The sequence below is a fragment of the Mobula hypostoma genome, chromosome 18 (assembly GCF_963921235.1).
Source record: "Mobula hypostoma chromosome 18, sMobHyp1.1, whole genome shotgun sequence".
Taxonomy (NCBI): Eukaryota; Metazoa; Chordata; class Chondrichthyes; order Myliobatiformes; family Myliobatidae; genus Mobula; species Mobula hypostoma.
Genome location: NC_086114.1, coordinates 28,883,271 through 28,910,475, shown reverse-complemented (window position 1 = coordinate 28,910,475; position 27,205 = coordinate 28,883,271). Strand labels below are relative to the sequence as shown.

Genomic DNA, 27,205 nt, shown 5'->3' with positions numbered 1-27,205 from the left:
TTACTTTGAACTTTATAGGAGGAAGAATTTTTCAACAAATTTACAGCTGTTCACATGAAAAATGGTCAGGACCAGTAATGATGACTTTTTTTTTACTAGATTTACTTATATTTCTGCAAGGCTACCGATACCAAGGTCGTGAAGCAATGGTTTGCAAGTCTGCTATAGAAAAAGGCTCATGGTCTGCTGTTAAAGGTGCAGCAAAAATATTGAGGAAGTTATGATCATGAAACTTCAAGAGCAGCTCTGATGATCTCAGTGCCTGAGTTCTATCATCTGGTCATATCCAACAGCACTGGTTAACTACTTCTAACAAAGACTCCTGATTTATTCTGACGCAAACAACAGGAATTCTGCAGATGCTGAAAATTCAAGCAACACACATCAAAGTTGCTGGTGAACGCAGCAGGCCAAGCAGCATCTGTAGGAAGAGGTGCAGTCGACGTTTTAGGCCGAGACCCTGTCCTGACAAAGGGTCTTGGCCTGAAACGTCGACTGCACCTCTTCCTACAGATGCTGCTTGGCCTGCTGTGTTCACCAGCAACTTTGATGATTTATTCTGACGCCTTCTTTGTCAAACACTACATTACTACCTTAGATAATCTTGTATTAAGATCAGTTCCTGGGTGTCAAGATTTCTTAGGATCTAACTTGGTCCCAACGTATCGATGTAGTTATAAAGAAGGCACGATAGTGGCTATACTTTAATAGGAGTTTGAAGAGATTTGGCTTCTCAACAAATACACTCGAAAACTTCTATAGTTGTACCGTGGAGAGCATTCTGACAGGCTGCATCACTGTCTGGTATGGAGAGGCTGCACCACTGTCTAGTATGGAGGGGCTACTGCACAGGACCAAAAGAAACTGCAGGAGGTTGTAAATCTAGTCAGCTCCACCTTGGGTACTAGCCCACAAAGTACCCAAGACATCTTCAGGGAGCGGTGTCTCAGAAAGGCAGCGTCCATTTTTAAGGACTTTCGGCACCCAGGGCATTCCCTTTTCTCACTGTTACCATCAGGTAGGAGGCACAGAAGCCTGAAGGCACACACTCAACGATTCAGGAACAGCTTCTTCCCCTCTGCCGTCTGATTCCTAAATGGACATTGAATCCTTGGACACTAGCTCACTTTTTTTAAATATACAGTATTTCTGTTTTTGCATGTTTTTTTAATCTATTCAATATATGTTTACTGTAACTGACTTGTTTATTTATTATTATTTTTATTTTATGCATTATTATTGTTATTTTCTCTTCTGCTAGATTATGTATCGCATTGAATTGCTGCTGCTATCAAATTTCACGTCACATGCTGGTGATAATAAACCTGATTCTGATTCTGAGTTTCAAACACACAAACCCTTTTATTATTTTCCCCACTTATGCAATATTAAAATAGCTTCAAAGCAAATGTAAGGCATAACTTTTTTTCTATTTTGTAGAAACTAAGTGGCTAAATCTTAATCATTCATTTTTTAATTAGAACATTACACAGATTTAGATATAAATTATTTGTTAGGTTAGGTTATTAACATAGTCATCTTGGCACCATTTATCTTCATATTCAATTAAACTATCAGTAGTACATGAAGTACACTTATCAAAATGGCTTCATCATTCCATACAGCAGTTTTCCCAAGTTACTGATTAATATTTGATTAGAATCAGACCTGTTCCTGCATTAGTGCCCATAGATTAGCCTCCAGCAATCTGATCTGAAGATCAGTTTTATCCTCCAGAATATTTTTCATTGTACATTTATTGGGTGTAATTCAGCCCGAGTTGAAACCTCACCACTCCCAGAAGTTCCATACTCAGAATTATTTAAAATGTAGTAAAAATTTCAGAATTCCATCAAAACTTAATCTCCTTTTCTTGCATATGTCTGCATTGAAAATATGCACACCCATTCAAAGGATTTTGGTATAGAGGCTGTGAAGTCAATCATTCCCACCTCTGCAGGATAATACTGACAAAATTTGAATTGGGCCAACAAGGAATTGGGCAAGTCTCCATTGAGACTAAAGAGCTGAGTATTATAGAGATCACCATTAATACTATAATATTTTTTCAGGAAGAAATGGAGCTCCTTACAGGAAGAGTACAACAGATAAAGGAAATTTAAAATTAATTATTGGTGATCGCTAGACAAAGCTGACATAAAGAAGTATATACGATACACTAATGAGAATTTCAGCCAGACTAAAAATTTCAGCCAAACACAACATCACTTGCATACCAATATCCATTTCCCTTCATTCATTGTAGAAGATAATGCCACACAACCCTGTGTTCCTATGTTAAAGGTATTCAGAACCATTTCATCAAGAGATTTGCATTGCTGGTACAAGAGAATATTATTTTACAATGCATCTGTAAAGAAGGTTAGCATAATAAGCTAGCATGAATAAACCACAACAGTAAATCTGGTAAGGAAAAATTTTCAGGTTTGGTAATTCAAACCAATTCTTCTGACACTGTTTACTTTTACTGAAATCACAACTGGATAGGGCTGAAACAGGTGCAACCATTTCTTTATTATCACTATGACTCTGGGATTGAATGTATTTTAGTGTGTCAGCTCAGACTTATTGCATGTTACCCAGGAACAGAACATGAAAACAAGAGAAACAGGAACACACACAAAAAATCTTTACATCATTGAGACATTCTTTGAGGATGAGGGAAGAAACTATCTTCTTGGAAGACCAGAAAATTGCAAATGTCACTCCAAGAAGGGAACAAGGCAGAATAAAGAAAATTATAGGCTAGTTAGTCTGACCTCAGTGGTTGGAAAGATGTTGGAGTCAATTATTAAGGATGAGGTCTCAGGGTACTTCGTAGGACATGATAAAATAGGCCATAGTCAGCATGGTTTCTTCAAGGGAAAATCTTGCCTGACAAATCTGTTGGAATTCTTCGAAAAGAAATAACAAGCAGGATAAACAAAGGAGAGTTGGTTGATGTTGCGTACTTGGATTTTCAGAAGGCCTTTGACAAGGTGCCACACAAGAGGCTGCTTAACAAGCTACAAGCTCATGGTATTACAAGAAAGATTTTAGCATGGAAAAAGCAGTGAATAATTGCCAGGAGGCAAAGAGTGGAAATAAAGGGAGCCTTTTCTGGTTGGCTGCCAGTAACTAGTGGTGTTCCATAGGGGTCTGTGTTGGGACCTTTTTTTTAATATTATATATCAATGATTTGGATGATAAAATTGATGGCTTTGATGCAAATTTTGCAGATGATATGAAGATAAGTGGGGCTACAGAAGGACTTAGACAGATCAAGAAAATGGGCAAAGAAATGACAGATGGAACACAGTGCTGGGAAGTGTATGGTCATGCACTTTGGTAGAAGAAATTAAATGGTTGACTATTTTCTAAATGGAGAGAAAATAGAAAAAACTGAGGTGCAAAGGGACTTCGGAATCCTTGTGCAGGATTCCCTAAAGGTTAATTTGCAGGTTGAGCTTGTGGTGAGGAAAGTAAATGCAATGTTAACATTCATTTCAAGAAGACTAGAATATAAAAGCAAGGGTGTAATGTTGAGACTTTATATGAACACTGATGTGGCCTCACTTAGATTATTGTGAGCAGTTTTAGGCCCCTATTTTAGAAAGGATGTGCTGAAACTGGAGAGGGTTCAAAGGAGGCTCACAAAAATGATTCTAGGATTGAATGGCTTGTTATATGAAGAGCGTTTGATGGCTCTGGGCCTGCATTCACTAGAATTCAGAAGAATGAGGGGTGACCTTATTGAAAATTATTGAATGGTGAAAGGCGTTGAAAGAGTGGATGTGGAGAGGATATTTCCTATGGTGGGAGAGTCTAAGAACAGAGGACAAAGCCTTAGAATAGAGGGGTGTCCTATTAGAACGGAAATGAGGAGGAATTTCTTTAATCAGAGAATGGTGAACCTGTGTAATTCTTTGCCACAGGTGGCTATGGAGGCCAAGTATTTATGTACATTTAAGGCAGAAATTGATAGATTCTTGTTTAGCCAGGGTGTGAAGGGATACAGAGAGAAGGCAGAGAGGGAAAATGGATCGGCCATGATGAAATGCTGGAGCAGAGTCGATAGGTCAAATGGCCTAATTCTGCTCCTAAATCTTATAGTCTTATGATCCAATACAACTACATCATTCCTGTGGCTACCAGAGCAGCTTAGAATCTGGGGATCATAGACCAAAAAACCATAAGACATAGGAGCAGAGTTGGCCATCATCCAGTCTGCACTACATTCCATCATAGCTGGTTTATTATGCTTTCAACCCCATTCTCCTTTCTCCCCATAATCTTTGACATCCTAACTAAGCAAGTACCTATCAATCTCCACAGCCTCCAATGAATTCCACAGATTCACTGCCTTCTGGCTAAAGAAACTCCTCCATATCGCTGTTCTAACTGGACGTCCCTCTATGCTGAGGCTGTGCCTTCTGGTTCTATACTCCCCGCTATAGGGGACATCTTCTTCACAGCCATCCTTTCCAGGCCTTTCAATATTTGATAGGTTTCAGTGAAATCCCCCCCATTCTTCTAAACTCCAGTGAGTACAGACACAGAGACATCAAATGCTTCTCACCATATGCTAACCATTTTATTTCCTTAATCATTCTCGTGAACCTCCTCTGGACCCTCTCCAGGAGCCAGCATATATTTTCTTAAATAGAGCCCCAAAACTACTCGCAATACTCCAAGTCAGTCTGATCAATGCCATATAAAGCCTCAGCATTACACCTTGTTTTTATATACGAGTCATCTTGAAACAAATACTAACATTACATTTGCCTTCTTTACCACTGACTCAACCTGCAAGTTGACCTTCAGGGAATCCTGCATAAGGATTCCCAAGTCCCTTTGCACCTTAATTTTTGAATTTACTCCCCATTTAGAAAATAGGCTATTCCTTAATTCCTTCTACCAAAGTGCATGACTATACACCTCCCTTCACTTATTCCATCTGCCATGTCTTTGCCCATTCTCCCAACCTGCCCTTCTGCAGCCTCTCGTTTCCTCAAAAACACTTGCCCCTCCACCTATCTTCGTATTATCTGCAAACATGGCCAAAAAGCCACGAATTCTGTCATCATTGACATATAACATGAAAAGAAGCGGTCCAACACTGACCCCTGCAGAAACCTCTAGTCGTAGGCAGCCAATCAGAGAAGACATTTTTATTCCCGCTCTTTGCATTCTGCCAGTCAGCCAATCTTCTATCCATGATAGTACCTTACCTGTAATACCATGGGCTATGCTACAGAGATAAATAAAAAAAAGGTCACTCAGTATGTGAAGACGTACAGCACAGACTATGTGGGGAAACAGCCTGATATTTTACTATAATGCTGTGTGATGCGCTATAAATACTTGTAACCATTTTAAGGTTTTTATCCATTGGACAGGAATTATCGTGAGATTGCCATTCAATTATAATGAAAATCTGAGTGGGTTATAAGCAACATAATGCGAAGGGGAGTAAGATGTTTAGATACAATGAATCAAAAGAATTCTGGATCTTGTGACCACATTAGCTTGAGACATGGAGAGCAATCATAAAGCTTAAACTTAGGGATGTGCAACCGAGAATCTGGCATGAACCCCTGTCCACCTTGCTGCTATGTCAGGAACCTGAAGAATTAGCCTACTGCTGCTTCTCCTGCAGCAAAGAAACAGTTAAATAATCACATGGCCAGGTTGTGCAATGTAGAGTGAGCAAGGTGCAATAGCTGCCTGTGAGAGCTGGTGCTGGGTAGGAGAGAGGATGGTAAGTGAGAGTCATTGCTGGGAACTAGTGGAGACGGGGTACTACTGCTCCATGTGTTGCCAGGCCTCCTAGATCCTGCAATCCCTTTCATCGGCTATCCTTGGAGATGATAGAAGCTCCTGTCTCTACATACTGCCTTGGTTGGTTTACTTTACATTAAGCTATGTGGCATAGAGACCTCCAGTTCTTTGCTGCAGCAGCATCACTGGGCAGTAGGGTTTCACACCAGGTTCTCACCACAACCAAGCACAACCTGAATGAATTTCCTCTTTATAAAATACCAAGGAAAATGTATCTGGAAGTGTTCAGTCCCCAGGTTAGGCATGCAGTAATCAATGGGTTAAAACAGTGTTTCCCTAACTTTTTTGGGTTCCTGCCACCTTGGCTCCCTGATCATATCCCCAGCATTCCCCTCTCCCTTTCAGAGGTTTCTTTCTGTAACCAAAAGCTTTGATATGATTTTTTGGGCATTTGCTTCAGCTCAGAGTCAATTTGTAATAAGATCAGTTGTTTCTCCATTACTCCTGTTAATTCCTCATTACAAGTGCTCAGGAATGGATTCATTATCCAATCTGAAACTTGGATCAAGAGTAAATCCTGAAATCTCACTGACATGTCTTTATGCAGCTCACTCAGGTGGGCACAATATAGTTGAAGATCATCATCTAGTATTCTTTCTTCCTCTTCCAACTCAACAGGGGCTCAGAAATTAGAAAGGTCACAACAGCCCATGTGGCACTTAAATAGGATTAACTTAGTCAGAAATGTAGAGATGACTGATTTGATTTTGACAAGATTCAAATCATTTCCTTGCAATTGAAGAATCATTTCATTAAACTTGGCGAATAATTCTGACAAATAAGTAATATCATACCTAATGTTTTTAAGTTGATTACTGAATCAAGCATTCAAATCTTCAAAGAATTTTATCAGTTTGAAAAAGAGCATAAAAGCGTCTCAGGCAGTTTCGTTTTGAGAGCCATCTGACTTCTTGTGTGCAACTCGCAAGGGTCACCACATATTCTAGAGCCAACAAAGCATGCCCGCAAAACAAAACAACAATGAGGATGAGCCAGCAGGTTTACAAATAGATAATGAGTGTAACATGAATGTAAGGAAGGACAAGACAATGATTGGGAACAAATGCAGACAGAGCAAAGAGTTAAATTGGACCACAGAGGCAAAATTCAAAAGGGCACAGAATGGAGGACTGAAGGTGCTGTATTTAAATGCGTGTAGCATTTGGAGTAAGGTGGACGAATTTGTGGCGCAATTAGAGATTGCTCAGTGTGACATTGTGGGCAAGACTGAGTTGTGGCTGAAAGAAGAGTATTGCTGGGGGCTTAACGTCAAAGGATATACTTTGTATCAAAAGGACAGACAGGAAGGCATAGGTGGTGGTGTGGCTCTGTTGGTAAGAGATGGAATTAAATCTTTAGAAAGAGGTGACATAGGGTCAGAGAATGTCGAATCTTTGTGGGTGAAGTTAAGAAACTTCACGGGTGAAAAAAACATCATGGGAATCATAAATAGGTCTCCAAATAGTAGCCAAAATGTGGGGTTGAGATTGCAAAAGGAGCTGGAAAAGACATGTAATAAGAGTAACGTCACAATTGTAATGGGAGACTTCAATATGCAAGGGGACTGGGAAAATCAGGTTGGTATTGGATTGCAAGAGAGGGAATTTGTGGAATGCCCATGAGATAGCTTTTTAGAGCAGCTTGTGCTTGAGCCTACTTGAGGAAAGGCTATTTTAGATCAGGTGTTGTGTAATAACCCAGATCTTATTAGGGAGCTTAACATAAAGGAACCCTTCAGAGGCAGTGATCATAATATGATTGAATTCATACTGCAATTTGATAGGGGGAAGCATAAATCAGATGTATCAGTATTGCAATGAAATAAAGAGAATACAGAGGGGAGCTTGCCCAGGTAGATGGGAGGAGGATGCTGGAGGGGATGATAACCGAGCAAAGGTGGCACAGGATAGCTATGTCCCACAGAAGTAGTAGTTCTCAAATGGCAGGAGTAGGCAACCACAGCTGATGAGGGGAGTTAAGGACTGCATAAAAGTCAAGGAAAGGACATATAAGGTAGCAAAAGTGAGTGGGAGGTTGGATGATTGGACGGCTTTTAAAATCCTACAAAAGGCAACTAAAAAAGCTATAAGAAGGGAAAAGATTAAATGTGAGGGCAAACTAGCAATAATATAAACAAGGATACTAAATATTTTTTCAGTTTAAAGAATAAAAGGGAGGTGAGAGTTGATATTGGACCATTGGAAAATGTTGCTGGTGAGGTAGTAATGGGGGATAAAGAAATGGCAGATGAACTTAATGGGTACTTTGAATCTGTCTTCACTGTGGAAGACACTAGCAATGTCCCAGAGGTCCATGGGTGTCAGGGAGCAGGAGTGAGTGCTATTGATATTACAAAGGAAAAAGTGCAAGGCAAACTCAAAAAGTCTTAAGGTGGATAAGTCACCTGGACCAGATGGACTACATGCCAGTGTCCCAAAAGAGGTTGCTGAAGAGATAACAGATGCATTGCTCACGATTTTTCAAGAATCACTTGATTCTGGCATGGTCCAGGAGGACCGGAAGATTACAAATATCACTCTACTTTTTGAGAAGGGAAGAAGGCAAAAGAAAGGAAATTATAGGTCTCAGTTAGCTGAACCTCAGTGGTTGGGAAAGTGTTGGAATTTATTATTAAGAATGAGGTTTCTGGGTACTTAGAGATTAATGATAAAATAAGTCAAAGTCAGTATGGTTTCTGTAAAGGGAAATTTTGCCTGATGATTCTGTTACAGTTCCTTGAGAAAGTAATAAGCAGGGAGGACAAAGGAAAGGCAGTGGATGTCGTTTACTTGGATTTTCAGAAGGCATTTGATAAGGTGGCTCACATGAGGCTGCTTAACAAGATGCAATCCTATGGTGTTACAGGAAAGTTTCCGGCATGGATAGAAGAATGGCTGACAGGCAGGAGGCAGCAAGTGGGGGCTTTTTCTGGTTGGCTGCCAGTGACTAGTGGTGTTCCTCAGGGGTCAGTATTGGGACCGCTACTTATCACATTTGTCAGTTTGGATAATGGAATTGATGGCATTGTGGCAAAGTTTGCAGATGGTACAAAGATAGGTGGAGGAGCAGGTGGTGTTGAGGAAGCAATGCAATTGCAGCAGGACTTTTAGACAAGTTGGAAGAATGGGCAAAAAAAGTGGCCGATGGAATACAGTGTTGAGAAATGTATGGTAATGCACTTTAGTAAAGGGAACAATAGTGCAGAACCTAAATGGGGAGAAAATTCAAACATTAGAGGTGCAAAGGGACTTAGAAGTCTTCATGCAAAACTCCCAAAGGGCTAATTTGCAGGTTGAGTCTGTGGCAAAGAAGCCAAATGCAATGTTGGCATTTATTTCAAGGGGAATAGAACATAAAAACAAGCAGTTAATGCTGAGGCTTTATAAGACATTAGTTGTCACATTTTGAGTATTGTCAATAGTTTTTGACCCCATATCTCAGAAAGGATATGTTGTCATTGAAGAGAATCCAGAATAGGTTCACGAGGATGAATCCAGAAATGAAGCAGTTAACATATGAGGAGTGTTTGGCAGCTTTGGGCCTGTACTTACTGAAATTTAGAAGAAGGTTCACGAGGATGAATCCAGAAATGAAGCAGTTAACATATGAGGAGTGTTTGGCAGCTCTGGGCCTGTACTTACTGAAATTTAGAAGAAAGTGAGGGGGATCTCATTGAAATCTACCAAATGTTGAAAGGACTAGATAAGGTGGATGTGGAGAGGATGTTTCCTCCGGTGGGATATCCAGAACTGGAGGGTACAGTCTCAAAATTGAAGGGGCGACCTTTTAGAACAAAGGTAAGGAGGAAGTTTTTTAACGAGACAGTAGTGAATCTGTGGAATGCTCTGCCACAGACAGCAATGGAGGCCAAGTCCGTAGGTATATTTAAAGCAGAAGTTGATAGTTTCCTGATCGTTCAGGGTATCAAAGGATATGGTGAGAAGGCAGGTATATTGGGTTGAATAGGATCTGGGATCAGCCATGATGGAATGGTGGAGTAGACTCGATGGGCTGAATGGGTAATTCTACTCCTATGTCTTATGGTCTAACACTCCAGTGGTTGAATTAGGGAGCATAAGATGTGCTGGTGAAGGCAAGTATGGTATTGGATAGCAGCATCAAATCTTTAGTTTTTCCCAAATGTTCCAGGATTTTTTTTTTGCTCAGCTTGAACCCTCTTCCCCGATTTTGTTGTAATGAGTGGAGTCTTCTTTGCATCTTTATGTTGGGGGAAGCAGCATCGATGCTGATGTTGCAAAAAGACTAAATAAATTCATCAAAAATACTGGCTCTATCCTTGGTTACAACCCAGACTCTTTTGAGTTAGTGGTGGAGAGGAGGTCACTAAACAATCTGTAATCCAGTATGGACAATCAGGCACAACCTCTCCATGACCTACTGAATAAGTAGCGAAGTGCCTTTTCGAACAGGCTCATTCAGCTCTGTTGTTACAAGGATCGTTACAGAAAATCTTTCCTACCAAATGCAATAAACATATACAACAGTTCAACACTACGACAGGAGAACACACATCATAGTACAATAGACTCTGTTTTATTTCATAGATTATTATTGCACAATGCCAAATTGTAATTGTATATATTACTATTCTGTACTTTATTATTAGTTAAGTCTGCTTAAGTGTGCTTTTACATGTTGCTGCTGTAATGAAAGGATTTCCCACTCGAGATCAATAAAGTACTTTTCACCCGTTACTATACACAATTTCAGAAGCAAGATAGTATTATTGAAATATGAGACACACTTCCTCTTAGACTATGAGAAAATATATTAAGTTCTTGCTTTATGTTGAACCAGATTTGGGCTTGGAACTTATCTGTGACCTTCAATAATAATGCTGGTAGAGGTGGAGTGAGGAACAGCTGTGATTTAATTCAAATGTGTAAGTATTTTTAATCTTAACATCTCAGTTATAAACAGTACCAGAGGTGAAATTATGACAAACCATGAAATCATAGATAATTATTACTTATGCTTATTAAGCAGTACCTGTCCTAGATGCACAGCAACCTCATAACTGGCTAAATTACTGTCTTGTCAATTCTCAGCAGGAACTTTCACAAAAAACAGCAGAATCATTGTTTTTCCATGCTGTTGTCTCAAGAAATATGTGATTCCATGCGTTTGTCCCAGCAGGAAAAATATGAAACATATTGGTTTAATAGATTATCTATTTTCTGGTTTAAACATTGAAATGTGGGGTGGAGAGATAGCGGGTGGGGGGGCATGAAGAATCGGTGAAACGTGTCAGAACATTGTAGGGAGAAGCACCACACAAGGATTTTAACAGGAATATCCAATAACAGCACTAAGCTAGTTCCATGTTATTATAGATACCAGTCATAAAGGCATAGGATCATACAATAGAGACAGGCCCTTCAGTGCATTTTCTATCAAGCATCCACCTATACTATTCCCAAAGTATTCTCCCTATATTTCCGTCAAACACTGTAACATCACCAGATTTTACTTTACACCTATACACTATGGTCAATTTACATGATTAACTATCACCACGCATAATGGAGGTGGGGAAGGAAACTGGCGCACTTAGGGGAAAGCTCACCTTGTCAAAGGGAAAGCATGCAAACTTCACACTGACGGTGCCAGATGTCAGGATTAAACCATGGTCATTAAAGTTGTAAATCACCAGTTTTTCTAGCTGCTTTGATACGTTGAGCTGAAATGCTGTCTGTCCTGACATTCTTCCAAAGTCAACAGAGTACACTTATTCTTTTATTATTCACTAAGACAATCAACTGGCCAGTTAACTCAATTATTCTAGGTGACTATATTTATTTCCCTGTGGCCCAGCCAGATACTTCTATTGCCCGGGGATCAGGAAGTTACGTACTTCAGTCTGACATCAGAGAACTGACAGCCAACCTAGTTTTATGTTATTTTGTGGAATATTGAGAGTTGTGTACTGATACAGGTACCTTTGTTTGAGTGTGTTGTTGAACTGAGACATTGGATGTTTGCATAGGCCTATGTAAATAATCCCATTGCATAATGGGCAGAAATAGAGCAGTGCCATCAATCCAAACATTTTTAAAGTATCATAACTAACACAATCAATCTGGTAAACTGAACATTTATTGCATTGGTTTTTGAGGGATCATGTTGTGTGCAATTTTACTGTATTTTCACAGTAACGACACATCTAAAATATTCATTAGCTGGAAATGTTTTGAAGACGTCTCAAAGACTTAAAACACCACAACATAAATACCAGTCCTTTCACTCTTAGTGTTATTGTATGGACATTCATCTTAAATACTGTTCCATCATACAGAGCTTCACTTAGCTGTAACAGAGCACCAACCAAGATCTACCATTTGTTTAGCTTGCCTCTGTATTCTTCAGTTCAGAAGAATTCTCTGTTGTTGCAATTACAAACTGTTAACAGTGCAGCAAGATAAACGGCATAAGTGACTGAGTTTTGCCTTTCCAAGGATTGTAGAGCAAATAGTACAGGAATTCAGTGAGTTCAATACCAAATTAGATATAGAAAGAGTGAGCAAGAAATAATGTGTTAATAATACAAAAGAGGAATAAAATGTTAGATAAAATTATCTCTTATTATTATTACTACTACTATTAGCTTTGTCCTTCATTGTGGGGAGGGAACGTCAAATCAGACCATGAGAGGCCTGCGTTGAGCACTTTCATGCCTTACAAGACGTTCCCTCCCCTTCATTGTGGGTATTATAAAAGGATCTATTGTTCATCAATTCCTCCATTACACTTTAACATATGGCAATCTGAAGTTTTGAAAAATACTACATTAATCCAGCATTTTTCTTTTTATTTTGAACTCTTGTATCATGTAAAATTAATAATCAGAATGTCACTTTCTCCATGCACACATGATTTATCTGCCAGTCCCACTGAGACAGATACGAGGATGAAAATGCTGTTTTATCAGCAGAGCTTTGTACTTCTGATGTATTTTATATAAATCACAAACCTTGACACAAAAAATGTTCCAGTATCTTGGTTATATATTAAACTGAGTGTGTATTAAAGCACATGCCTTTTCTACATGTTTTAAATAAATGTACCTTCTTTTTTCCATTATTAATATTGTTGGAATCTATATGAACACTTCCATTAATTTAATTCACAGATTATTTTTCTTGCAGTTTGTTTCTATTTCTGTCTTGCACTCTTTTTCCACTTTTACCCCTGAAAACTCAATAAAAGTTCGATTCAAATACTCAGACCATAAGACCATAAGACAAAGGAGCAGAAGTCGGCCATTCGGCCCATCGAGTCTGCTCCACCATTTTAACATGAGCTGATCCATTCTCCCATTTAGTCCCACTCCCCCGCCTTCCCACCATAACCTTTGCTACTCAGATACCTATCAATCTCTGCCTTAAATACACCTAATGACTTGGCCTCCACTGCCGCTCGTGGCAACAAATTCCATAGATTCACCACCCACTGGCTAAAAAGATTTCTTCGCATCTCTGTTCTGAATGGGCACCCTTCAATCCTTAAGTCATGCCCTCTCGTACTAGACTTCCCCATCATGGGAAACAACTTTGCCACATCCACTCTGTCCATGCCTTTCAACATTTGAAATGTTTCTATGAGGTCCCCCCTCATTCTTCTAAACTCCAAGGAATACAGTCCAAGAGCAGATAAACGTTCCTCATATGTTAACCCTCTCATTCCCGGAATCATTCTAGTGAATCTTCCCTGTACCCTCTCCAACGTCAGCACATCCTTTCTTAAATAAGGAGACCAAAACTGCCCACAGTACTCTGAGTGAGGTCTCACCAGTGCCTTATAGAGCCTCAACATCACATCCCTGCTCCTATACGCTATTGCTCTAGAAATGAATGCTAACATTGCATTCGCCTTCTTCATCACCGACTCAACCTGGAGATTAACCTTAAGGGTATCCTGCACAAGGACTCCCAAGTCCCGTTGCATCTCAGAACTTTGAATTCTCTCCCCATTTAAATAATAGTCTGCCCATTTATTTCTTCTGCCGAAGTGCATAACCATACACTTTCCAACATTGTATTTCATTTGCCACTTCTTTGCCCATTCTCCCAGTCTATCTGCAGACTCTCTGTTTCCTCAGTAGTAACGGTTCCTCCACCTATCTTCGTATCATCAACAAATTTAGCCACAAAGCCATCAATTCCATAATCCAAATCGTTGATGTACAACGTAAAAAGAAGCAGCCCCAACATGAACCCCTGTGGAACACCACTGGTAACCAGCAGCCAACCAGAATAGGATCCCTTTATTCCCACTCTCTGTTTCCTGCCAATCAGCCAACGCTCTATCCACGTATGTAACTTTCCTGTAATTCCATGGGCTCTTATCTTGTTAAGTAGCCTCATGTGTGGCACCTTGTCAAAGGCCTTCTGAAAATCCAAATACACAACATCCACTGCATCTCCCTTGTCTAGCCTACTTGTAATTTCCTCAAGAAATTGTAATAGGTTTGTCAGGCAGGATTTTCCTTTAAGGAAACCATGCTGAGTTCTGCCTATCTTGTCATATGCCTCCAGGTACTCTGTAACCTCATCCTTGACAATCGACTGCATCAATACTTAATAGAGTTGTATTGATGACTGTGATTTTATTTGTCTGCAAGTTGCAAGAGAACAATGTTATCAAGGCTGTCTGCTTTGTTTTGTAACCTTTTAGTTTCTGGTTTCATTGGAATTGTAATGACCAGGTTGTATGAAATTTCTTCAGCTGCAGAAACATTTTAAACATCCATATGTTAAAAATCTTAACAGAATTTGAATCAAGGATACATTTTTAGAAATTACTTTAATTCCATAACATTATATAGTTCAGAAAACCGATTCATTTTCAAAGGCATGGTTGTATCATTTCACTATGAAGTTTTCTCTCTTGGTCCTTAACATTCTCCCACATTCTCTCTCATGCCGTAACACTGATTTAATTCACAGCTTTCCTCAGTTTCTTTTAGCTTAGAACTAACTTGGATTTCCATGTTCCGTGAAGTTCAAATTAGTAGCCTAAACTATTGAAATAATCAAGCTATCTCAAAAGTAAGGACACTTCTTCCTGTGAGGCAGATGTTAAAGAGATCATAGGATCCAGGGCAAGTTGTCAAATTGGTTTTAGAACTAGCTTGGTTACAGGAGGTAGACAGTGATGGTGGACAGTTCTTTTGGTGATTGGAAGCCTGTGACCTGTGGTATAGTACAGGAATGAGAATTGGGACCCTGACTGTCATACATTAACAATGTGAACACAAATGAAGAAAGCAACACACACAAAATGCAGGAGGAACTCAGCAGGCCAGGCAGCATCTATGGAAAAGAGTACAGTCTCAGCCCGAAATGTCGACTGCACTCTTTTCCATAGATGCTGCCTGGCCTACTGAGTTCCTCCAACATTTTGTGTTTGTTGCTTGGATTTCCAGCATCTGCAGATTTTCTCTTGTTTTAGGAATGCAGAAAGTTAGTTTACAGCTGACATAAAGAAACAGCAATGTTGTTAATAGTTAGGAGGATCGCTGGAAGTTACAGGTTGGTTTTAATTAGTTAATAAGATGGGCATGAGGAATTTAATCACAAGTGTGAGGTGATCCACTTGGGGAAACTAATAAGCATATGACATAAACAATGCATTTCAAGAGGTATACAAGAACAGAGAGACTTTGCTGTACAAGTCCAAGTTTAAGGATCCCTGAAAATGGCAACATCGGTAGGTTATTTGGTGAAAAAAGCCTAAGGACACCACATCTATTAGCTGGGACACAGAAAACAAGAACAGGAACACTATAGCACAACTGTACAAATCATTGGTTAGGCCACAGCTGGAATATGCGTATATTTCCAGCCACCATACTATTGAAAGAATGTATCAGCCCTTTGTAAAAAACGATTTGCAAGGCTTTTGCTTGGGATGGACCCTTTCAGCTACAAATGGAGAAGAGGCTGAGGGATGACATTACTGAGGTATAATGTCCTGGTTACGATTTCTATTGCTATGCTGTGAGATAGTTTATATTAGCAGTTTTCTGTAAAAGCAGTGTGCCATGCTGGAAAGTGTGTTTTGGCTTCGGCTAAGATTAGGACCTATGTTGTCCAATTTAGGAATGTGAGTCAGCCAATCAGGATTGTGTGATGTGAGAGAAGGTTCTAGTGAGCTAAGGGTAGGAGTTTTCTGAAGGACAGTAGTCTGGTTTGGGGTCTTTTGGCAGGAGCTACAGAGTGAGGCACAGAGAAGATGCTGCAGAATGCCATTGGAAGGAGGGTCTCCATTGCAAGAATTTCTGTGCAGATGAACAGCTCCAGTCAATACTCCTGAGAGAGCCAGTTCATTCAATATGGTCTTTGAGTAGAGTTCAAAATGTGGCAGGTGCTTTCACAGAGACTGTGGAGCCAGCGCACGAGTAAAGAGACACACCCCCAACTACTCTAGTCTGAGCTCCGACGTTACTTGCATATTGGACTGGTTTAACTGTAATGGGCCCTTTTATTTTCCTTTTCTTTTTCTGTAACTGTTTGTTCAAGTTTAAGTTAATCTTTCGGAGGGTAGGCCTCAAAATCCCCGGCCTTGCCTGCTTTTGGCAACTGAGAAGGAGGTCGAATCGTTCGGACACAGATGGCGCTCAGTACTCGGTGTCGGAGAGCTGATCAGAGCTCGAAGTTTTCGGATGACTCAGAGTCAGATTGTGGTCGGTATGGCAGGGAGAGTTTTTCTTCCTTCTCCCGTCTGCGTGAGATGTGGGACATTTGAGAAACTTTGAACTTTACTGTGCTCATGGACTTCTTCATCAAGTTATGGTATTGTTGCACTGTGTAACTATATGTTACAATTATGTGGTTTTGTCAGTTTTTTCAGTCTTGGTCTGCCTGTGTTTTGTGATATCACACTGGAGGAAATAATGTATCATTTCTTAATGCATGCATTACTAAATGACAATAAAAGAGGACTACGTGTCTTCATAATCTAAAAATTTGGTAAGTATACTTTCTTTATAATTTTATGCTGGTGTAGAATGTGTCATTTCTGGGCTACCAATAACTGTGTATGGGCACTACTTACACAGCATTCACTCAAATCAATGTTTCTTTAATCAGAACATCATGACTTTCCTATTTGGTTGAACACCAAAATACTGACCCGAGAAGTACATTGTTTAGGAAAGGTTGCTTTCTCACTGCAGAGTCACATGGCTATTAACAGAGTTAGCTAATGAACCAAGTCTGTATATGAGCCTAGGTGAGAGGGTTACATACAAAATTATGAGAGACTTGGATAACTGGAAATGCCTCCTCTTAGCAGAGGACACAGATTTAAAGGGATTAAAGCTTTAGAGGAGATCTGAGGAAGAACATTGCACCCAGAGGATGTTTGGTGACATATAGTCTCTTCAAACTCCTAATGAAATATAGCCGCTATCGTGCCTTCTTTGTAATTGCATCAGCGTGTTGAGCCTAGGACAGATGGATCCTCAGAGATCTTGACACCTAGGAACTTGAAACTGCTCATCCTTTACAATAAACGTTGTGTCATCGGCAAATTTATTGATGGCACTTGAGTTGTGTGTTTCGAGAGAGTAGGGGCTAAGCATGCATTGAGGTGTGCCAGTGTTGATTGTCAGCAAGAAGGATGTGTTATTTCTGACCTGCACTAACTGTGGTCTCCTGATGAGGAATTCAAGGATCCTGTTGCAGAGACCCAGGTTTTGAAGCTTGTCGATTAGAACAGAAGGTATGATTGTGTTGAACACTGAGCTGTAATCAATCTACAGAAAACTGATGTAAGTATTGGTATTGTCCAGGTGATCCAAGGCTAATTGGAGAGCCAGTGAAATTGCTTTCACTGTAGACCTATTGTGGCGTTAGGCAAACTGCAGCAGGTCTAGACACTGGTATGATTGGCATCCTTTTAAAGCAGGTAGGAACCTTCTACTGCAGCAGTGAGATATTGAAGAAGTCCTTGAACACTACCACTAGTTGGTTGGCACAGGTTTTCAATGCACTACCAGGTCACCATCAGGGCCTGATGTCTTGTAAGTGTTCACCCTCATGAAAGAAGTTTGGACGTTGACCTCTGAGACAGAGAACACAGGGTCATCAGATGCTGCAGGGATTCACACAAGTGTAGTTTTATTCTCCCTTTCAAAATGTGCATAAAAGTTGTTGAGCTAATCTGGGAGTGAAGAATCACAGACATTCTTCTTCATGTTAGGATTTGCCTCATAAGAAGTAATGGCCTGCAAACCCTGCCAGAGCTGACATGCATCGAATTCAGTCTTTAACTTCAATTGGAATTCTTTCTTTGCTCTTAAAATAGCTTTCCATAGGTCATACCTGGACGTCTTTGACAGTTCTGGATCACCAGTCCTCAAATCCACAGATCTAACCCTCAGCAGACCCTGAACTTCCTGCTTCTTCCAAGGCTTTTGTTTTGGATATGTCTGGTATGTTCTCAAAGGCAAACACTCATCCACACAGATCTTGAAGTTGGTGACAACTGCAGTGTATTCATTCACATTCAAAGGTAAGTCTCTGAATATTGTCCAGTCCACCAACTCAAAGCAGTCTTGTAAGTGCTCCGCTTTCTTCCTCAAGCATAACTTCTTGGTTCTCACCACTAGTCTCAGCATAGACGATGACAGTAGGAGTACAACTATGTGACTGGACTTCCCAAAGTGTGGTCGTGGGATGGCACGGTAAGTATCCTTGATGATGGTATAACAGCAGTCAGGTGTGTTGCTTCCTCTGGTTCCATAGATGGTACGTTGGTGGTTGTGGGAAGGCATTTGAGTGCACTGCTTTATGACTACTGATCACGGTGCTCAGTTCCTCTAGTGCCTGCGTGATGTTGGTCTGAGGTGGAATGCATATCGTTACTAGGATAATGACAAAAAACACCCTTGGCAGATAAAATGGACAACATTTGATTACTAAGTACTTTAGGTTGGGTGAGCATGACCTGGAAAACGTGCTTTTATGAGATCTGGGTGGCCTCACATAAGAAATGCAGAAAGATAACATGCAGGGCTATTAAGTAATTAAAACAAAGAGAATAGTTGTGTTTTTAATCACAATAAGGAAAGAAATTAATAACAAGTACATCTTACTGCTTGTAGAGGGTGTTGGTGATATCACACTTGGGGTACCACATACAGTTTTGTCTCTTGATTTGAGGTGAGATACAGCTGCTTTAGAGACAATGCAATGAAGGTTTATTCTATTAATTTATCTGATGAGGTAGTTGTCTTATTTAAAAAAGTTAAGATGGGGCTGTATTTAACTCCTGATTGACCAACATTGACTAAAAGTTCTACGTAATGTGCTCCTGGAAAGCAAGGGGTATTTTTATAATAAAATCTGTTTAAGATGAAAAGACCATGAGAAAGCTATCTTCCATAAACAAAATTAACACAAAGAAACAATTTACACCATCTGTAAGCTGTGGAAGTTTTCTCCCTCCCTTCTTTCTCAAATAGAGGTGTTATATTTGCTGGCTTACAATTAGCTATTAACAAACAGAACAATAGCAAAGCCAAATGGGTTGGGTAGGTATCAATAACTTTTTGGTTCTACTAAACTGCTCTAAACCCAGCAGCCACTTAATTAGGTGCCTCCTGTAACTAACTAAGTGGCCACCAAATGTATGTTTGTGATCTCCTGCTGCTGCAGCTCATCCACTTAAAATGGCCACTGTTGTTATGTGTGGTTATTTAAGTTACTGTTGCTTCCTGTCAGCTTGAACCAGTCTGGCCATTCTCCTCTGACCTCTTTCATTAAAAAGGTGGCTTCACCACTGTTTGCCGGATGTTTTTAGATTTTTGCTCCAATCTCTAAAGACTGTTGTGTGTGAAAATCCCAGGAGATCAGCAGTTTCTGAGATACTCAAACCACCCTGTCTGGCACCAACAATTTTATCGAGGTCAAAGTCACTTAGATCACATTTCTTTCCCATTCTGATGTTTAGTCTGAACAACAACCGAACCTCTTGACCATGTCTACATGCTTTTATGCATTGATTTGCTGCCACAATTGGCTAATTAGATATCTGCACTAATGAGCAAGGTACAGGTGTACCTAATAAAGTGGCCACTGGGGGTTAAGTGTCTAATCCATTTGCTCAGAATCTTGATTATTGAATGACTACACTCAGAACTTCTGCATAACAGAAATGGAAAAAAACTAGGCAATGTAAGCAACAGTGTCAAAGTAACAGTGATAAAGTTAATGGCGATTTGTGAATGTTTTAGTAGGTTATATACGCGTCACAGCAATTTAATATTATAAAAAAAGAAGTACAAGCAAAATAAACTCATGATCAAAATATTCTGAGTTTTGGTTGTGTTGGCTTTGAATACTGCATACAGCTCTGGTTAACAAAGTACAGAGAGAGGTTCAAAGAAAAAGCTAAAAAACATGCTACAACAAGGCAGTGGAATAAAAAAGATACAAGCCTTGTGTCCTGAACAGCAAGTTCCCAAGAGATGATTTTATAAAATTATTTGTGATAATAACTGTCATTTAGATGTAAAAATGTTTATTCTAAACCTTACTGTCATGAGAACGATTAACACAGTTTTGAACTAGATAGATACTGTAATGCTTAAAACAGATGTCAATTTAACAAGGTTCGAGTTGAAAATTAGAATTATTTACAAAATAGGAACAAGACATTTGGGGTCCTTCTGGATCACTGACCTGCAATGAACAAATAAATCATCTCTCCTGGTTTCATAACCTTATGATGGGGACACAGAGTGACAATGATGCTCCAACTAATAGTGGCTATGAAAGTTACACGTCAGTTTGGTTTTCATTTCTACATCATTTTGCTTGGCAAGGATGCAGAAAACTCTAGCCCTTCAAGCCTCTTAATATTAAGCATTATAGGCTTTGAGAAAAGCTAAGGTGAAGGAGAAAGAATTGCATCTGTTCCTTGTTATCCTTGGCACTTCATGAGTGAGTGAATTTCAACATCTTCCAGTGTTAAATAGCTTGCATGATTGGTCTCCCCCTCTGATGGAGTGAAGGGATAGGTAAATAGGGGTATAGACTAAGAACAATGATTAACTTATGATCAATCACCTTGTGTGCGCCTTAGCTTACTGTTTTGGACAGACAAAAAGGGGCTTCACCCAGCAACTGGTGATGTACTAGTCATTATTCTCTAATGATAGGCAAAGGTTCAAATAAGGAACTAGCTGATCTTGCAGAAGCATCTCAAGGTTTAGCTAAATATGGGAAGAATAGTGTAAGGGCTAGAATGTTCTGGAGAAAAGGGAGGGGGGGGGGTCCGAATGAGGAACTGATGGGCTAGCTTTGGCTTAAAATAATTATAACTAACTAACCAATAATTATTTTACATCTAATTGTATCTTGGCATGTGATTGAAATGATTCTAATATTATCTAAACTTGTAATTGTAAGATTTCCTGCTATGTGATCAATGTTATAAATTGTGGAGAACTGTGTAATTCAGGGGCAGTGTCTGGACTGGTTCTTTTGGGAGATCAGTCTGTAACTTCCCCCATAGCATGCTATGAGTAAAGAATAAAGGTTTGAAAAGAATTATGTGTGTTAGTGCAGGGGTCCCCAACCTTTTTTGCATTGCTGTCTGGCTGACCCTGGGGGGGGGGGGGTAGGGCTGCCAACGGACAAGAGTAGCAGCCAAATACCTTGTGTTTACCCCGAGAAAGACTACAATGACCACGAAGCCTTGCATAGGCACCAGTGCGCATGCACGCGAGTACATGCCGATTTTTTTTCCACAAATCGTTTTTGGCGATTCTGTTTGGGGGGGGTGTTGGGGAGGGGGATTGTTAATAATGACCGGAATATAGGTGATAAGTGGCTAATACACTCAACTTTGTTTCTAAAAGGGTTTATCTAACAAATTTAATATTAAACACACACCGCATATTTTCCTCACATGAATATAGTGATAGGTCAATTATCAGGGGAAGACAGGGGAGCTTGAAGTAAGTGTTGAACGAACTTCCAGTAGAAGTGGTAGAGGCTGGTTCAATATTATCATTTAAAGAAAAATTGGATAGGTATATGGACAGGAAAGGAATGGAGGGTTATGGGCTGAGTGCAGGTCGGTGGGACTAGGTGAGAGTAGCGTTCGGCACGGACTAGAAGGGCTGAGATGGCCTGTTTCCATGCTGTAATTGTTATATGGTTATATAAGTAAGTCAATAGCATCATAACATTTTAAGTAACATTTGGATATTAAACACACAGCACATATTTTCCCCGTATGAACATATAAAATCATTGCAACGCACCAATATCGCTGAATCAGTGGGAGCCCTGGGCTTGTTTCCCTGCAACAAGATGGTCCCATCCAGGGGTGATGGGAGACAGCGATACTCAAAGGGGGTTCCTTATGTCCAGTCTATTCTGCAATTTAGTTTTTGTTGCACTCATTGCAGAGATACGTTGGAAATAGAAGCAACATTTTCAATGCTTTCGTGGCTATCTCAGGATATTTAACCTTTGATCCAGAATGCCAGCAAAGATGTTATGTCAAACATACTTTTCAGCCCGCCGTCATTTGCAAGCTCCAGGAGTTAATCTCCTTCCCGCGCTGACAGGGTGGGTAATGACATCGCGTGCGTTCAAGCTGAACAGGGGGCATGACAGGGAATGAGGAAAGGTGCAGCTGACTCCTATCGCCAAATCATATTATTTCCTCGCGGCCTGGTAGCACATGCTTTGCGGCCAGGCACTGGTCCGCAGCCCGGTGGTTGGGGACCACTGTGTTAGTATATTTGTGGTACTTTTGTTTTTGCATCGGTCGGTCCAGTACGACACCTCCACCCAAAATATTCCTTCACCATTGATTATTGGTATTAATAATCTTCTTACTATTTGTTCCTTTTATAGTTATACAGACTTCTTTCCATTGAAGCACAGTACCTTTTCTCAACTGCTGGATGGGCACTTACACTCCAATGCATTTTTAGGAAAAACAAACTTTTTCAGTTTTTTATATCAGGATATTGCTGATAAGGCCACAATTAGTGATGAACCATAACTGCCATTGAAAAAGTGCTGCTGAAGTGCCACCTCAAATTGCTACAATCCTTCTGGTAAAAGGTATAATTGCAAATTGTCGGGTTGGATACCTTGTACCAAAATCAAGCAACCATGAAAGAACAGCAATAATATTCCAAGTCAAAAGAGTGTGCAACTTGGAGAGTAATTTCAATTTGTTTGAAACTCTCATCCTTCACAATGTTGGAGGTCATGGGTTTGTGATGTATTAACAGATTAGCCTATAAAGATAAAGATTAGCTTTATTTGTCACATGAACATCAAAACATGCAGTGAAATGAGTCATCTGGATCAAATCCAATACGTGGGGATTGTGCTGGGCAACTCCCACGTGTCACCACAATTATGGCACCAACGTAGCTTTCCCACACCTGACTAACCCCAACCATACATCTTTGGAATGTGGAAGGAACCCCATATGGTCACAGGGAGAATGTATGAACTCCTTAAAGGTAGTGAGAAAAATTGAACACCGACAGGTGAACACTGGCATAGTAATAGCACTTCTCTGCTGGGCCGAGGTAAATAACTAAGTGCACTTTGTAAATGGTACACTCTGCAGCTATTGTGCACCAGTGAAGGAAAGTAACACTTAGGTAGATATGGTGTCAGTCAAGCAGTCTGCTTAATAATGAATGGCACCGGCATTCATTCATCTAGCTGTGGAGCAACTAAATGGTGTAATTCTCTCCAGTATGCCTGCCATGTACTGGCAGATGGTGGAAAGGTTTTCATGGGTCAGGAGAAAACTGGTTGTCACAAGATATCCTGCTTCTGACTTGTTCTTATTGCCATAGCATTTATGTGATTGATCAGTGATTACATCCAGGTTTTAATGGTTATAAAGTTAATATTCAATGGTATTATAACTAGTTTCCATGGAAGTCAAAGAAACAAAACTTTATAGCTAACTTGCTACAAACTTAACAGTTGGTAACTGAAGTAAATAAAAGGAAGGGAGAAGAAAATGGATCATAGATGCCAGTTACATTGGTACTAGTGGGACTAACATAAAAAAGAAGTAACAGACAATACAGAACATTAAGGAACCTCAATCATGTTCTCAACAGAGGGATGCAGATTACAGAGAAAAGACAGAAACACTCAAGAGCAGTCACAATGCGAGAAGTTATGGAATATGTGCATCACTGTAAACTTTGAATTCCAACAAACAAACAGTAAATAGTGGATTCCTAGGTCTATAGGTAGTGCAAAACTATAATGAATTTCAGCTCTAGAGAAGGCACTAACCAAGCAGAGAAAACATCTTTGTAGTTATAAATATTGATGGAATTATCAACAGTATATAAAGTGAGAGCAGAATTTGTTTTAGAGTAACCAAGTTAAGCTCTTAGTATGATCATCTATACAATATAAGAGTGGAAGAGCCTATCTAACAGGAATAAACTGCTTAATCTAATTGACATGCAGGCATAACTACAATAGTTGCAAAATGGCACAAATGTCAACTTTTGCTAGAAAAAGGAGACAGTCGCATTGCCTTAATTTTATTATCTGAGACAGCCACAACAACCTTCTCAGCCTTTTTTCCCCTGGAGGCAGTGGATTATTTGGTGGCATTATTCACAACCAGTGAATATCTATTGTAGCACCAGCCTTGAAGTGTTATCCTCTTAATTACTTAAAAAGAAATTAATGTTATGTTCATCTTAATAGTACTGTGAAAGATTCATATACCTACCATATTGAACAAGAATATCACCCCTGTACAGAAATAGTCCCTACCATGTGTTTACAAGTAGAGATATGAAGATTTGAATGTAAATACTAAGCTCAAACATACTACTGTACACATTATGCACTGCAGTGTAGTAATCTGTTGAGATTGACAAGAATTTATAAACTGTGGGAATAAGTAGATCATTAAAATAATTGTAAAACATGATACGTTTCCAAATGCCTTATTCTTTATGACATCAACCAACCTGGTGGCTATTTACTACTGAAACCATTTACTACCAGTGTTTCAATGAGCAGTAACCTTGAGAGTTATTGGAGTAAAGTATTGTAAGGATCATTTTAAGTTTATACACATGATAAACTGACAGTTTATTTCTCAATTCACCAGTGCAGCTAATCTCTGCTAAAGATGCCAAAGTCTTACATACTTGCGCTGTTCTTCGGGTGTTTGAGAACATTTTTAGTGCTCATTTTATTCCATAGGTTAATTTACTCAGCTCACTGCACAATGCATTTACCAAGTTCTGAAGATGTTACTAAAAATTAAAAATATCAAAGATTCATTAAAGCCTTCTTCAACGTAGAAGATTGTGACTCAGTTAAAATTAACAATCTGTGTATTTAGCTTCTTTTCCTACAGATTAAATTGTATCTAGTGAACTCCATGCACATGGCCAGATAAACTGTAAGTGCTCTTCCGGGTAACTTAAACAGAAAAATCATACATTATATACAAACCAAGCATGCCTATGAATGCTCAGAAACATTATCAGTCAAACAATCATAGTGTATGAGTAAAAGTAGCTACTTGTCATCAAACTGGCACTTTTACATGCAGAGATTATTTCTCCCTTTTTCAAGGGAACCGAACTGCCTCATTGGAACAAGTTACAACATATGGCAATATCCCACGCTTAACAGAGACTTATGTTGAATGATTTCTTTGCAAGAACTAGTGGCAAACATCAACCAATTTTGAGAAGTAAGAACACACAACAGCTAGAGTAAAAAAAATAGAAAACTACATCAGTGTGCTAGATCTTAAAATTTTGTTAACTATGTGAAACTACAAGAGATTTCATGCTGTATCTCTGGCAGTGCTGTGTAGAGTGTTACACTCACTCTGTCGACGATGCTGTTGAACGGGACCTGGGCTGCCATGGAACGTGGCCTGCAAGGGAGAGGAGGATGGAGCAGAAGGCCCAGCCTGTGTAGGAGAAAAGGAGTGGGGGAGGGAAGAAGGTGAAAACAAAAAAAAAGAAACAAACACACATTATGTCATGAAGAGTTGAATCAATTGGACAGAGTCAGACATAAAGTGAAAGTAGAAATGGGACTCCCAAGAATTAGTTAGGCATCTTGCATATTTCTAGCTGGTCTACCTTGACAATTTATATCAAAATATACTGTGGAAAAATTCAGTTATCACATTATCCTTTTAATGTTATTGGATATCATCCAATCAGTATGTTCTATATCAAGTAGAAGCAGCAATAATATGCCCTTCCCCACGAAAATAAAGTTATGCAAAATATATTCCTTAGAATTCATTTCATGAGCAAATTATTCCAGAAGGACTTGGCATATCTTAAAACAATTGTCTGTATTTCGGAGCCTGAATGAAGTGAAGGCACTTGCTATTGAATTTGATCTCTGTGGCATGGACTTGCCCTTATCTGATGCCAGATGTTATGGATTACTAGCATCTGTTCCCAGGCAAATAACAACAGTGATGTTATCTCACAAGTCAATCACATTGAAGAGTTCTCATGGACAGCGATACAGAAGTAAAGAATGTTTTGCTAAGAGTAATATTGCTAGGTCAGTTATTAAAAACACAAGGATTGCACAGATATCAGTTTTTAAATAACTGAAGTCTGTGACTCATTGAGTTTTGGAAAACGGATGTATACTACCCAGTGAGGTATCATTCACAGCAACTCTGTATGTTCACGTTCAGCTGCCCTTAAGTGAATTTCAGAAGATTCTATCATTTTCATGGTACATGGACAATAAATTCTAACAAATATTTTGTGATGCGACTTTTGTGAAACTAGGCCAATGAAAACAAATACCAAGACATAATCAATGAAAGAACTTCAGCTCATTTACTTATATCCAGAATACCAAAGTTCTACATCATCACATGCCCTGATCTCAATCACTTTCCCAGCAAAATAACTAAGCTGCCTTTCAAGTATGCAGGAAGCAGGAAGCATGTATAAAGACATACTTCCTGCTTTACGTCTTGAACTGGCTGTAGAAACAGAACATGAGACTTAAGCACAACCAGAAATTCACTACCAGCCTCTGCAAAGGCCTGTGTTGAGATGGTTCCACAGACCCTACACATCATCACTAACAAAAACTGCACAGTTCTGAATATTAATGATAGTTGTGGACAAAGGACATAAAATGGATAATCCCTCAGAGTTTGATGAGATGCATGGCAAGCTGCTATAGGAGACAAGGGAGAAGATTACAGGGGATTTGACAAAACGTTTTGAAGTCTTTCTGACCACAGAAAAGAAGCTAAATAATTGGACAACAACAAATGTGCTACCTTTATTTAAGATGGGCAGCAGGGCTAGTTA

The 27,205-nt window shown here is 39.5% G+C and overlaps 1 protein-coding gene across 2 annotated transcripts in view; it reads right to left on the bottom strand.

The window, feature by feature from the left end:
- LOC134358428 (serine-rich coiled-coil domain-containing protein 2-like) overlaps positions 1-27,205 on the bottom strand; it is a 782,366-nt gene that overhangs the window by 43,883 nt on the left and 711,278 nt on the right. The window contains exon 11 of one of the 2 annotated variants that reach the window (XM_063070651.1): positions 25,734-25,818. The exons of the other annotated variant lie outside the window; for it this stretch is intronic. Within the exon in view, the coding sequence (XP_062926721.1) occupies positions 25,734-25,818 (85 nt within the window). The remainder of the gene's footprint in view (positions 1-25,733; positions 25,819-27,205) is intronic. 2 annotated transcript variants of the gene reach the window in all.